General features: G+C 43.6%; 2 protein-coding genes across 3 annotated transcripts in view; one reads left to right on the top strand and one right to left on the bottom strand.

The window, feature by feature from the left end:
* MED23 (mediator complex subunit 23) overlaps positions 1-1,052 on the bottom strand; it is a 43,003-nt gene extending 41,951 nt beyond the window's left edge. For both annotated transcript variants that reach the window (XM_078873084.1, XM_078873085.1), the window contains exon 1: positions 800-1,052. In XM_078873084.1, the coding sequence (XP_078729210.1) occupies positions 800-850 (51 nt within the window). In that variant the 5' untranslated portion in view covers positions 851-1,052. The remainder of the gene's footprint in view (positions 1-799) is intronic.
* A 2,941-nt stretch (positions 1,053-3,993) lies between these two features.
* On the top strand, positions 3,994-13,127 carry FAM8A1 (family with sequence similarity 8 member A1). The gene is made up of 5 exons (XM_078873083.1): positions 3,994-4,526; positions 6,036-6,156; positions 6,878-7,001; positions 8,670-8,809; positions 9,837-13,127. Exons 1-5 carry the CDS (start codon positions 4,022-4,024, stop codon positions 9,976-9,978), a joined length of 1,032 nt encoding a protein of 343 aa, XP_078729209.1. The 5' UTR covers positions 3,994-4,021; the 3' UTR covers positions 9,979-13,127.
* The last annotated feature ends 1,192 nt before the right edge of the window (positions 13,128-14,319 follow it).

Genomic DNA, 14,319 nt, shown 5'->3' with positions numbered 1-14,319 from the left:
ACTTTTATGATTCCTATGGTACCTCGTTAATTAATGCACGAGGTTCACAGACGAATGCGGAACCTTTGAGGATTCTTCTGGGTCATCGTTAACACTCGCTCCTCATAGATCGAGTCCCGGGCACACTTGTAGATCCGTAGGGTTCAGCGTTAAACCCCAAAGTATAACACAGCAGTTGTCAGCATAAGGCATCTTCCGACTTTGTTTAATGATCCACTTTTTAAAGCCGCATTCTCACTGCCAGACGAAGGCATCACTGGGGTTTAAAACGAGGGGACATATCTCGCATTCTAAGAGCTCATTGTTCATGCCAGACTCGTATATAAAGGTAGGCTTTGAGGTCGCACCAACATTCGTCGGCATGTGCATCACGTCCAGCTCTTCAACACACCGGTGGGCTAAAGAAGTGAATTATTTTGTCCTTTGAAAAACGTGACAGTTTTTACTGTTCTTGGTTCTGTCGGTAAAGTCGCGTAGAAGGGAAATAATAAAATAAAAATATAAAACAAAATATTATATGTATATTATTTTATTATTTCCCTTCTACGTGACTTTACCAAGAATATGAATCCCTGCAGTCACGAAAGCTTTAAATCAAAACAGTTTTTACTGTTTGGCCGTGTCGGGTGGTGGAGGGTTACGACACATTTATAAATAACGCGATCGGACCCAAAAACCTATATTATGAATTATAATACATGTACGGCCACGATCCCACGTCGGTGCGTCACAGTGCAAGATGCAAAGGTATTTGTGGATACATTGCAAACTACTTAAAGTGATTTAAACAAACACTTACAATGACATCGTCGAAGATGCTTTGCAGTTGCAACTCCATGGACAGAGGCATCGTCGCTCACCCACCCGCGTCTCGCTGCGTGTAAAATAGCCGCAGTCGTTACCGACTAATGTGACCGTGCTGACGACGATGAGGAGACTGACGACGATGATGATGATGATAACATCATTACATCTCCAAAGAACGTTTACAACAACAACAACAAGGCCGCTCGCTCCATTCTGCACGCTCCGTCCAGCGCGGCCATCTTGGACTGCGGATTCAATAAATAAATAATGCGAGAAAGGCGGCGTCTGATTGGACGACGCGCGTGGAGAGGTTGAACCAATCGGACGGCGCGTAACAAATATTTAAATTAGTCACCTCGATGTTGGTGGGGGGCGCGGGGGGTGACATCTCGATTTGAAGTTGGTCTTTGGTTCTTTCGGTAGTGACGTAGGTATAAAATAAAATAAAAAAAGTTATTTATAAATAAGTGGTTCTTTCGGTAAAGTCACGTAGGTATAAAATAAAAAAAGTTATTTATAAATAAGTTATTTATTGTATTTTATACCTACGTGACTAAGTTATTTATAAACAAGTTATTTATTTAATACCTACGCGACAACCGAAATAAAAAAATAATAACGCACATTAATTATTTCTAAAAAAATTCTTTTATACCTACGTGACTTTACCGAAATAAATAAATAAAAGAATAAAATCAATACATTACTTATAAATAACTTCATGATTCTATTTTATACCTACGTGACTTTACCGAAAAAACCAAAGAGTGAGGTGACCTCTCTTTGTTTATTCATTTGAATTGAGATTCATTTTGATCAGAAACAGAATCTTTATTTATCCTGGAGGAATTCGATGAGCTTTAAAGCCCAGACCGGGATGGGTCAGAGAGTTGCAACAACAACAAACAATACCAAAACACGATAGGAGTGTAAAGTATTGGAAAGATAAGAACACAAATACACGTATTATTTTCACCAGATAAGACCCACTGAGCTACTAGCTTATTTTTCAGAAGCGACCTGGCCACAAATGAAAGCTCAACGACGTGGCTTATCATCATGTGGAAATTTATAGCAGCCAAATACTCTAAACGCACGTTTCTAGCATACGATGTAGGCCAATCATTTTTCATAGACATTGCAAACATGATCAAAGCTTGTGTGTTTGCATGTTTTACCACAGGCCAGGTGGCTTCAGAAAAAAGAATCTATATAGCTCAGTGGGTCTTACCTGGTCAAATAAAAACATATATCAAGAAATAGTTGAATTTGTGCTATTTATTTCCTTGCATGGGTTGGCCTCTGAAACTTCCTTCATCTGATCTAGTCATGTAACCCAATTCAAGAAGCTTCTCATCTCGCACGTGTAAATCTTAACCCTTAAAATTATTAGTTTAAAATCCGTCGTGGCCTTGTCTCATCAGTGTTAGACCAAAGAATGACTCTCCAGGTCTCCGTATGAGACGGTGGGATGCCGTCTGGACAGTTCTGAGGTCGCCTGAGCATCTGCGGGCTGTGGCAGAGGGCAAGAAGCTTTCGCTACCCTGGCGTCTGCATGAGGCATCAATGACTTCGACCATGGTTATGACAACCTCTTCATCTCGAGATAAAAACACAGCCCAATACCAACACCCCGCTCTATTCGCATCACTCGGTCTGTGACGGTGACATCACCACGGCGCCTGTGCCAGGCGAGGTGCACTTTGAGGCTCATAACGTGGTGACAGGAGGTCACGGCACAGGCCCCCCCAGGCCCTCCCGACTGTGCCAACTTGCTACGTTTTATCCGCCCGGCCGCTCCGCTCGTTGTTGTGAGCGTCGCTCCTCTGCCCTCCGTTGTTGCCGGAGGGCCACTGCCTCCAACTCCCCAACAACATCCTTCACGAGGCCTCCTCCACAAGAGGCCGATCTTGAACACCGATGGGTTGCCGGTCGTCGGCAAGCCCACCCAGCTCCCAATCTCTTCTCCAGCCCATGTCGTGCCCGTTTGGCCCCCTCCATGCAGGCCAAACAGAAGCTTCATAATCAACGTTTTTGGGTTAGATCGCGTTATTTATAAATGTGTCATAACCCTCCACCACCCGACACGGCCAATCAGCAAAAAAGTGTCACGTTAACAAAAAGACAAATAGTTTACTGCTCTAGCCCACCGGTGTGTTGAAGCGTGAAACCACAACATTTAAAATTTTTGAGTACGACGTTTCGCTGGTAATTGCATCCAGCATCATCGGGCAATTCGCCAGAATGGTGAGGCTCTGCTCTTGCTCCCGGACGCGATCTAACCCAAAAACGTTGATTATGAATAATATTGGTCGCGAAAGCCTACGTGGTAAACCAAACAGAAGCTGCTTGGCTGTGCATGCGGGCAAGATTATCGTAGTAGCAAAAGTAGCTGCATATGTAGTAGCTATGGGCCCCGCAATTTCAAGGGCCCCGTTGCTAAATGCTTTCAAGCTATCAATTCCGCACTCTTTGGTTCTTTCGGTTAGAACCAAAGAGGATGGATCCCTGCAGTCACGAAAACTTCAAATCTATCAATTCCGGTTCAGAGATTCTGCACTTGCTCTATTGCTATAGTACTATACCACCTTCAACTTTTATGAACGACTGGGTGTTTAAAGTTAGCGATTTATCGTTTTATAGCAAATGCGAAAATACAATTACTTTACTATGCAAGTAAAAAATTTGTGTTTTTATATTTTAGGGCCCCTTTATAAGATATGTAACAGGCCCCGCACTAGCTTCATCTACATGCCGGCGCCGTGACCCACAGCCATCGCATCATTTGCCTGCTGAAGGAGCTCACCGATTGACGACATCTCGCCTTTTGGCGTCATCTGGTCCAACACAATGTGAGACTAGGCTCGAAGGAAAGCTGTCTCGGGTGTGGACCAATCAACTTCAAGGACAGTACATACATTATCAGAGTTATGTTTTTTGTTTGCATTCCGACCGCAGGTATTGTGGTCAATGCAAACATGACTCCTTGTAAAAAATGTGTCAGTTTTGTTGCCAGATAAAAGGGTAAAAAAACAATTATCATGTTTCAAGGATTTGTGATTCCGGGCCACCGAAATCAAGTGCAGTGTCAACTGCGTGACAGCAGAGGGCAGCATTCACTCATTTATTTTCTCTCGGTGTCCCCCGGAAGCAAAATACAACGTCGCTTATTTTTTTTATTACAGCGACACTGTACCCGGACTTGCGAATTGCCATGGCGGATGAAAGTGAAAGACAAGTGGAGAACCCCCGACCCTGCAGCAGCAGCAGCAACGGCGGGAAGAAAGACGACGACAAGTTGGACTCCAGGACCAGGTCTCCTCCTCCTCCGAGCAGGGCCCATAAGATTGCACCATCGTCACCATCATCACCACCACCATCATCGTCACCACCATCAACATCGTCCTCGTCGTTCCAATACGTGCCGAGACTTCGCCAGTGGGTCGACCTTTGCTACGCCCAGACCCTGGCATGGCAGGTGATGCAGTACCCTCCCTGGGCATACGTCTACCCGGGTGCTGCTGGCGGCACGCCCGCTTGCCACGTGTATCAGGCACAGCATCAGCATGGCCAGGCATATCATCATGGCCAGGCGCAAGCAGTCGGTGTTTTACCCGTCCAGTATCATGCAAATCCAGCTGACAGGCAGCAGCAGCAGCAGAGACAGCCCGGAGCGCAAGGTGCCAACATCCTGGCCGGCCAGGGAGGGCATCAAGCAGGTTGGCATTTGATTTAAAGCTTTCGTGACTGCAGGGATTCATATTCTTGGTTCTTTCGGTGAAGTCACGTAGAAGGGAAACAATACGATGTTTTTAATTGTTTCCCTTCTACGTGACTTTACCGAAAGAACCAAGAATAGGTTGGCATTTGTGAGATATTGTCCGGTGCTGTGTGTGGCTTTAAATCTCGAGTGTGTGTGTGTCTGCGTGTTGAACGTGTTTCGCAGCGTGCGTCGTTCCCGAACCGTGCTAGTAATCGGTGGGTGCGGGGGAAGGATAATTTAACACACAAAAAAGAGTTGTCCATCTCGATGCTTTGAAAAAAACAAAGTGCATAGCTCCGGCGGTCATCATTATCTGGGAAGAAAGAGCGTTACAGACGGCCGCAGAAGCGCGTCTTTGCTCGATGGATTCTTCTTGACGAGATCAGCAAAAGGTTATTACGTGGCAATTAGCACTGTGTGTGCGACCTTTGCCACGCTCAGACCTTGTACAAGGTGGCACACATTACACGCGTGGCAATTGCGTAACGTCTGGCGTTTTGGAAAGCTTCCTCAACGTGAATGTCAAGGGACTTGGTGGCTTTACCGTGTTGTGTAAATTGTGCGCTGCGTACAAGTGAGTGGTGGCCACGAGTGGTATGGCCACGTGTTACAATTGGCACTCTGCTAAGCAGCAGGCAATTCAAGCTCCCCAGGAATGAGTTTGTGGGCGGAAAAAGAGCGAAACTAAAACTATTTTTTAGAATAGGGTTTCCCCTTTTTTCTGGCAACAAAACAGGTGTTAAGATGTTAAAACACTAAACTGAAACCTTTTACAAGGAATCATGTCTGCATTAACCGCAATACTTGTGGTCAGAATGCAAAAAAAGATACTCTGATAATATATGCATGTTTTTTTTTAGGGTTAATGTAATTCGCGTTGACGTGTGTGGGTTGGCAGTCACAATGTTTTAAAGGTAGTATGTGATCAGTTCTTAATTTACATATAATGAGTTTTTTTTTAAATTCACATACTGAGTAGCTACACACTTTTCAATGGTGAATTATTTATGAACATCGATTTAAATTGAAACATTGTAAATATTAGACATGGTTCTTCATGTATAATGATCCATGTATTGATACACGACTGGTTTACAATGACCCTGTAATTTAGTTCTCAAGGAGTGATGGCAATACAGTGCTGGACTGTGAAAGTGAAGACTCAATATCTTACAAAACAGGTTCTAAATATTTAAGTGTTTACCGTGATTGGTGAGAGATGTGCAGAGGCTTGTAAAAAAAAAACTTTGCCTCTATAATATCTTGCTATTCGTCGTGTATGTCTACAGTACATGCATCACCGTACCTCGTGCAAAACTGTTGCCGGATGTGAACATAAAATATTTTGGAACAGCAGTTGAATGGCAATTGTGCGGGTTTCGGGATTCTTCGCGTGAGAAACCAAGGCCGAGGGATGCCTATGAGCCCCCCCCCCTCCACGCGTGCCTTCCCACTCGACCCACAGGGAGGCAATTCACTGTGCCAACGCTGACGAGAAGATTAGCGGCCGAGGCGGTGGACTTCCTCATCTTGTGTTGCTTCAAAGTGTCCGTGACGGTCGGCATTCTCTACCGCAGCGGCATCAAGTGAGTGTGGCTGCGTGGAGCGGCCGCTTTATCCGTCTCGGCTGCGGCTACTACGTTCACAAGGTCAAATGTCAAGACTGTCTACCTGCTCAAACAAGCAATGTGGGTGGTGCTCATTTCCGTTGGTGGGTTTGAGCCACTGGTAGAAATGCCCCATAAAATAGAGGGAATACCAGTCTGTGCATTGGGGCAGTATGTTTACCTCCTGCAAAGTCGTGGGTAGTTTATCAGCCCTGGATGAATGATGGGCTGAGTCGACCCCCAAACAGGATTTTATTTGAGCACTCTAACCACAGCCCCCACTGAAGCATATATCCGTATAAGTTTACACTGAAATATCTACATAGCAATCCAGATGGGTCTGTAAATGTTCTCTCACTCATTTTAACGTGGAGATTGAAAAGAAAGTTGCATTGAGTTATTCCCCACATAAAATAATCATTTGCGAGGCTTGACAATGTGCATGCATTGCCTATTGACTGACCCGCGCCCTCCTGGAAACCTGTGTAAAAAAGGGCTTCATAGCTCATCGTATTCCTCCAGGCTAAAACAACATTCTGATTTGCAATGCGTCTTGAGGTGCGATGGCTTTTTGGTGTTTTAAGCTGTGCTGCACGTTTACTGGTTGTAAAATACACTGCCAATTAAAGTATGAAATGTATTCAATGAAAAACGAAAGTGGTAACTGGATAACGGTGTCAATGCTCGTCCCTCTCAACAGAGACCCTTCCGACTTTGCTCTGCACCTGCTGTTGGAGGACATCAATGAGGAGACCTCGGTGGAGGAGATCCAACGGATGATCATCGTGGCTTTGGTGTACAGACTCTTCGTTTGCTTGTACGAGGTTGGCCAATTTTTACTCTTGGTTATTCTTCCCATCTCTCGGTTTAATTCCAACCATGCATTTCTCCCCATACTCCTTTGCACACTTTTAAGCTTTAGTTAAATTTGTTGTGTCAATGTCCATTGTTTATGATCCGTATGTCATAGTAGGTCATATATACTGAAACAAATTCGACTATAGGCACATTGGCAGATTAAAACTCAGTTTTCCAAAAGTACTCGAATTTACCCCATTGGAACGTCACCCTGTGCGCCTTTTAGCATCATCTGGTCCAACACCATGTGAGACTAGGCTCTAAGGAAAGCTGTCTCGGGTGTGGACCAATCAACTTCAAGGACAGTGCATACATTATCAGAGTTATGTTTTTTGTTTGCATTATGACTGCAGGTATTGTGGTATATGCAAACATGACTCCTTGTAAAAAAGGTGTCCGTTTTGTTACCAGATAAAAGGGTAAAAAACCAATTATCATACTCGAATCTGCTCTGGTTCACTTCTTTAGTTAATAAATTTGGTCCCAGTCCATTTTTAATAACTGCCCTGGGTATACATACTATGATGTGTTTTTCAGTTGTGTCCCTAAAACAGATATCTTCATTTGTTTCGTAAAGTTTCACTTGACTTTGGTTTTGCTCAAATTGATCTGCTACCAATGGTGTACTCTTCTTGATTTAGTTAAGTATTTTCCTGTAGTTTTTTAACACCTGTCGTTATAATGACTGCGTCGTCAGCCAATCGGGGATCGTCATTTTATTTCATATCTCTCCTGTTCGTGTTCAGAGATCATTCAAATATATGCTTCAACAGCCAGTCATGCAGATGTAGAAGTAGCCCACATGGTATGAAGAAATGATACAACTTCTAATTGAGGATAAAACCTCAATAGTAGGTGTGCAATTATATAGCTACGTGGATTTAACCAGGTAAAAGCTAAAGCCAATTGAGATCTACTTCTCCTATTGAGTGGAAACCTGGGAAAATATAAGCGTAACATCTAAATCTATTGACCAAAAAAATTATTATAATTTCCAAGTAAATGAAATATCAGAGATCAATATTGCTGTGATAATGAAGGAAAATACTACCCATTGTTTGTGCTGTCCTCTGTTTACCGGCTGCATGGCACCATGGTTAAGATAATTACCAAATGTGGGTCTACTTGGCCCGCAACCCTTCCAGGCTTGCTAAGATGAGAATCACTTTGTTAGAAGTCAGCAATGGTTTTGCTTTGGAGTGACTGGCTTCTATCATGAGAATGTGGAATTTCCACCCCTGGTTCAGGGCCAGATGCACAGACAAAAACCGTCTCTTGTTCATTTGATTATGGAGACACTTTGACTTAAAATGTTTGTCTTGAACAATAGCAAACCATTTGTCAGTCAAATCCTCATAATAGAAAATATCTGACCAAACCTCTGTTTGGGAAGTGAACAGCATTGTTCTATGAAGAGGCTACGCCTTGCCTTGGGAATGTGGGATTTCCACTGCTGACTCAGGGCTGTAAATGGATCATTGCCCGAGCAGGAAAACTGCCCTTTGTGACTTCCCATAAAACGTAGTCTACTGCCGTTCTCACCAATGTCTCGTGCGCCTGCTCCATCTGGGTTCTCCCTCTGTGTTCCCCCCCCCACCCCGACACCCGCACGCACACACTCCCCGTTTGAGTAGTGGATCTGCGTGTGGGGCATAGGCGGTGCAACACCAGGCAAATTTCTGCTGGGCATGCGCGTGCTGAGCTGCGACAGCTGCGTGACCGTGCAGGCGGACCGAGTGCTGCTGCTCAACCCCAACAACGTCGGCATGGCGGCGTAAGCAACTAACTCCGTGGCAATGTCTTAGCCGCCAACTCGTCCGATGAAATGGGGCCTTCTGCGTTGTTTGTGTGACTGCTGTACGTCCGGATGTTTTGTTTTTAACGTGCTCCTTTGTCGGGAGCGGTTGCTGCACGTGATGTAAATGGTCAGCATACTGGACTTGCAATAACAGAGATCTCTGGTTGATTATTCAATCCACCTGCCCCTTTCCTCCCAGCAGGCATTTGCACGCGAGCTTACAACTACACACGTGTGCTCTAACACGTGCAGTTATTGCGCTAGTGCACAGCGTAATGTAAAAATTATAAGAACAACGTACGAACATAGTCTGAAATTATTTAAAATTATATAATTGCTAATCTTGCCCAAAAACCACACACATCTGTGCAATGGTAATGGCAAGCTGCATGGTAGGTTTTATAGATGACACTTCTGGGGATGTTTTAGTTTTCATGAAAACTTGTGCAGTGTTCTCGGGTGGGCGGAGGATTAAGCAGCTTCTCGACACCCTTAGAAAAACAAAATTGCAATCACTGGTGTAGCAATGTGAATTGGCCCATTGTTGTAAACACAAAATGGGACCTTTTTTGTCAGTATCAAAATATGAAAAAATAAGAATAGGTTTTAACCTTTCACACTTTGATACTGGGAAAAAAGGTCCCATTTTGTAACTCCTCAACCCAAGCTATAAATGCTCTGATAGTGCATTGTCTTTGCACTGTTAGCCTTTTGGCGTTCTCTGGTATGACACTGGTGAGACTAGGCCCTAAAGAAGGCTGTCTGGTGTAGGCCAATCAGTTTCAAAGACAATGCATCTATTATTATTAGAGCATGTTTGTTTGCATGTTCACCACAAGTACCACGTGTGATTAATGCAGACTTGATTCCTTGCAAAAGGAATCTATTTGGTGTTTGAAAATCTTAACACCTGTTTTATTGCCAGAAAGGGTAAAACCTATTTTAATTTTTTCATGTTGTAAACACATTTGTGCACGTCGATTGTGGACCTCTGCCACTGCAGGTCGGCCGTTCGCTCCGTCATCAAGAACATCTCCATTGCTGCCTTCCTGCCGGCCCTTACGACCGTTTTCTTCAACCAGCACAATCGCGCGGGCTACGATGTGGTGGCGGGGACGGTGGTCGTGAGGACAGATGTTCCGTGACTGCAAGCTGAACGATTTGATGGCCACCCAGTGCAATGCAGCCCAGCGTTATGCAATACAGTTCAACACACCACTGCACTGGCTGTTACGTTATATCCCAGAATTAGATAATAATGAACAGCCACTGTAAATGAAATCCTGCATTAGTTAATAAACCCAACATCAGCTCGCAAAATAGTGGCGTATCGGTCAACACAATATTTGAGAGCATGAGCCAAAATAATCCAGTTGTGCATCGGTTAACAACACGTTAACGCACTAGTCGACATAGTATGACTTGGCACTAGCCAACGCAATTTAACTTAGCACGCACTTACGTAACACAGCCTCATATTAGCTAACATGACACAGTCCAGCACAACCAATGCCACAGCATTGTACCACTGTGTCGGCATATATCCAGTCCGACACGGGGCCCCGGCTTATGCGACAAAGCTTCACAGTCATTTTCTGCCCTGCAAAATATCTTCCTTCATATGCTCGCTCGTACTCACACGGTGCGCAACGAGGACTTTTACCACCTGATAAGTCCACGATAATCGGGACCTAACCCCCCCCCCCGCCCAACCTGGCTCTGCCAAAGTGCCACTGGTGAATTACCTTAGGGCTCACCAGACCGTGTCTCCCACTCGCACCTCCCAGCTATGATGCAGCTGGAGGGTGTCGTTTAGAAAAAAACAAAACTGCCACATCTGTGTCACCTCCCCGAGTCTCCCCGCCGTAACAATCGCCACGAATTGCACCGCGGCCGTGTGAAATCATTCCTCGAGGGTGCGAATTGCCACCTATTGTTGGCAACTTCAAATGATGAACCGGCGTTGGGCGAGTCGACGTTTTATTTAAAGGCGTGTGTGCTACCTCAAGTCAATTCCATTCACGTTATATCCGATGAACGACTAAATAATGATAAATTAAAGGAGGCTGTTTGTGATTTATGACAGTCGTTGCCTGTTTTTATTGGAAACGGAGCCACATTTCTTCACAGAAAGAAAGTGTATCCTTAAAAAAGGCAAATTATGCCATTTCGGCAAGGTGAATATCTGATTCAATCATTCATACACGTATCGTTTATTGGTGAAAACTAATTTAAGTGTCTCTCTAATCAAGTCTCAGACAGCACTCCTATCTGTTAACAGCCCTGAGCCAGTGATGGAAATTCCACATTCCTTCAGTGGGTATCACTGCTAGAGTGACACACAGCCAAATTATTAATATATATGCAGGTATCAGCCCATGTAGATACCATGTATCTTCAGCAAGGGCGAACCGGTGACTTGTGCGTGTTTTTACACGTTTACCGCTTCTGGTGACGATGGTTAAACACCTGACTCGATTTTGATCCCTCTACGGTCAACAAAATTGGTGCCACTTTACCACTTACTGCAGGCCAATTGTTGTCGGCACATGAAGAGGCTGGCTCCTGCTCTGGGAATGTGGAATTTCCAATTAACTCCGGAACTGAGATACGCACCACCGATGTTGGTTTGTGTAGGGGGGTATTGAATAACAAGGCAGTCACGCAATAGTTTTATTTACAGGTTTGAAAACATTGAACCTCGTTAAGGCCCGACGCAAAGTGAGATTGCAGGGGGCAGAATTAAAACCGCCAATCCGGACCGACTGCCATGGTGGTTGCGCAACCAAACGTTATTTTACCCAGCGGTCCCAAGTCTGGGCTGGGCACCGAAATAAATGTACAATTTGGGGACTGCATCGGGGACGGTGTAGAAACTCGGCTACAAGGCCACAAGGCCGAGCTTCTACGACAAACCACGGCCTTGTGGCTGCGAAAATTTGTGTTTCAAACGGGAGCGCCCAATTTGAATGCACAAGCAATTTGGCAGATTTAAGGTGTGGAGCTTTTGAGCACACAAACGAATGACCCGCGCTTATATTTAAGCATGTTAAATTCTAGTATTTTGTATTGTGTGAATATTTAACTTTAGCGATCATGAGGAATATAGAATTGTTCTTTTTACGCAAGTCTCTTTGAAACCACCACGTGAAATTACCGTTCTTTTATAATACCGGTGACCAACTCATCCTGAATGCAAGCAATCTCATCAGATCTTGCAAGCTACGCAGATTTTGAGCTCGGTTAATACTTGGACAGAATACTGCCTTGAAATACCCAGGTGTTGTTGGCTTTGACTGTGTGGTAGCCTCACGTCCTGACATCTACAGGGTCGTCCAGATCTGACCCCCGATTAGTTGACCCCCTAACATTTTTACCATTTGCATATTCATTTATGTTTTAAATAAACGTTACTTTTAAAATTATATTAGGTTTTAGAGCTTTAAATGGGGGGGGTGACAACAAATCTGGGCCACCCTGTGTCCAAGCACGCCATCATTTCGACACCTCTTAAGGACGACAGTCTCGAAAGTGGTCGACTTCGTTTCAAATCTGAAATTCGCGTCGAGGCTTCTTGGGAGGACGCGGTTTGAACTTCCGACTGCAGGCTCTGGCTGCACCTGCAAGCCGCCAGCGCGCGCCGTCGCATCGGCCCGCGTACCGTCAAACACCGCGGCATTTGAATTTGTAAGAGTCCATTGAGGCTACATCTTTTTTTTCTTCTTCTTGAAGAGGCTCGTGGGAAAACAAAACGGTGCACAAGTTAGACGGCAGATAACAAAGCAATACATCGTGGTTGAGTTGAGATTAAAAGGTTACAAAGGTTTACATTTTCTCTCTCTCAATGTCACCTTTTAACTCGACAAAAACAGCGCTTCAGCATGCAAGCAATATTAAATGATGGTGGTTTTTTCAAGAGGGTTTTTAAAGCAAGATATAGACACTGACATGAAATTTGGTGGCTTAAGTGCATAAAATACGACAGTTACAATGATTATTGTCCAAGCGTTGTTAAATTGACTTCTCAGCTGACACTACTAACTTGTGAAATAAGTCCAAGACAATTAGCAGAATTCGATAGAATTTTAGTTTTAGTAATGTCAGTTTCATTTTCAGTTGATACTTTTATTTTAGGTGAACGATTGAGCTGTTTGTTTTGGGTTTGATTAAGTGTTCACGTTTTAATGCATTATTTAAAGTAATAAATATTACAATCCAATCTAAGTCTAGTGCTTTTGTTTCCCGTGTTCATTGTTGACCATATCAGGAAGTGTGTAAATAGACTGGTGTCTGCGTGCACACACAGATACATTGCAATGCTAAGTGTAATTATCCATTTAATATTACATTTTATTGTTGTAAAAATATTTACGTAATGTATTACGATATTGAGGACACTAACATTAATAAACTACGTATGTAAACAAGTTTAATTAATTGGGTTTCCTGCTTGGATGGAAATGTGAGAATAGAAGGGGAAAACGTTCAACTTGTCATGCTTTCGTAGAAACGTTGCAGATATGAATATGTACAACTGCATATGCATAATCACACATATACAATGTCATGCACGGCACAACACATATACACATGAATTGCGGTACTGGGAGTGTTATAAAGTACAGTATTGATTTTCGTAAAGCTTTTTTTGGGGGGTTCGCGTAAATATAAATGTGTCGTTCAACCCGCCACCCATCCGACACAGCCGATTAGTAAGTTTTGTCACGTAAGCAAAACGTGCCAATTCGTTACTTCAACACACAGGTGCGTTGGAGAGTAAACCCACAACATTACTAATTGTGTCGGTGATGGCGGATTTAACGACACATTTATATTTACGCGATCTCACCCATAAAAAAACCTTTACTACGGATAATATTGGTCGCGAAACCCTGCGTGCTCAAGTAGTGTTTGACACATTCAAACAATGCATAGATAGATACGTTGCAACTTACGTGTGTATGGAAGTTGTAAAGCTATTTCTTTCTAGATTTGAAGCTTTTGTGACTGCAAGGATTCATACTCTTAGGTTTTTCGGTAAAGTCACGTAGGTAAAACATAAATAATAATAAAAAATAATAGAAATAAAATATAAATTAAATAATAGTGATTTATTATACGTGACTTTACCGAAAACCCTAAGAGTTTGTAAAGCTACCCCTAATTTCTAACAGAATTTGGAACTTCCACGAGCGCTTTAAACGTGGCGGCCGGGTGATCAAACACAATATAATACCGGGACACCTGTGGGTGGGAAAAAATAGCTTCATAGCTCATCGGATTCTTCCAGTATAAATAAACATTCTGATTAGAGCTCCCACTCGCATGCAGTATGTGAACTTTCGCATTGCCTGAACGCTGTGGATGCGTGCGAGGCGGACCGGCTCTAACGTTCAATATTAACCTGTTAAGATTCCATATTACTGGAATATAACTTTTTTATTTTTTAACGCAGTTATACAATTTTTTTTAGGTAAGGCAATTAG

This window comes from Lampetra fluviatilis, chromosome 2, assembly GCF_964198595.1.
Source record: "Lampetra fluviatilis chromosome 2, kcLamFluv1.1, whole genome shotgun sequence".
NCBI lineage: Eukaryota > Metazoa > Chordata > Hyperoartia > Petromyzontiformes > Petromyzontidae > Lampetra > Lampetra fluviatilis.
This window is presented reverse-complemented; position numbering and strand designations above follow the sequence as displayed.

What these genes read in the sequence shown, in the direction of transcription:
- FAM8A1 (XM_078873083.1), top strand. Translation starts at nt 4,022, where the DNA reads ATGGCGGATGAAAGTGAAAGACAAGTGGAGAACCCCCGACCCTGCAGC. An exon ending in CCAGGGAGGGCATCAAGCAG is followed by an intron (nt 4,527 to 6,035) that starts GTTGGCATTTGA and finishes CTCGACCCACAG; the next exon opens with GGAGGCAATTCACTGTGCCA. An exon ending in AACAACGTCGGCATGGCGGC is followed by an intron (nt 8,810 to 9,836) that starts GTAAGCAACTAA and finishes CTGCCACTGCAG; the next exon opens with GTCGGCCGTTCGCTCCGTCA.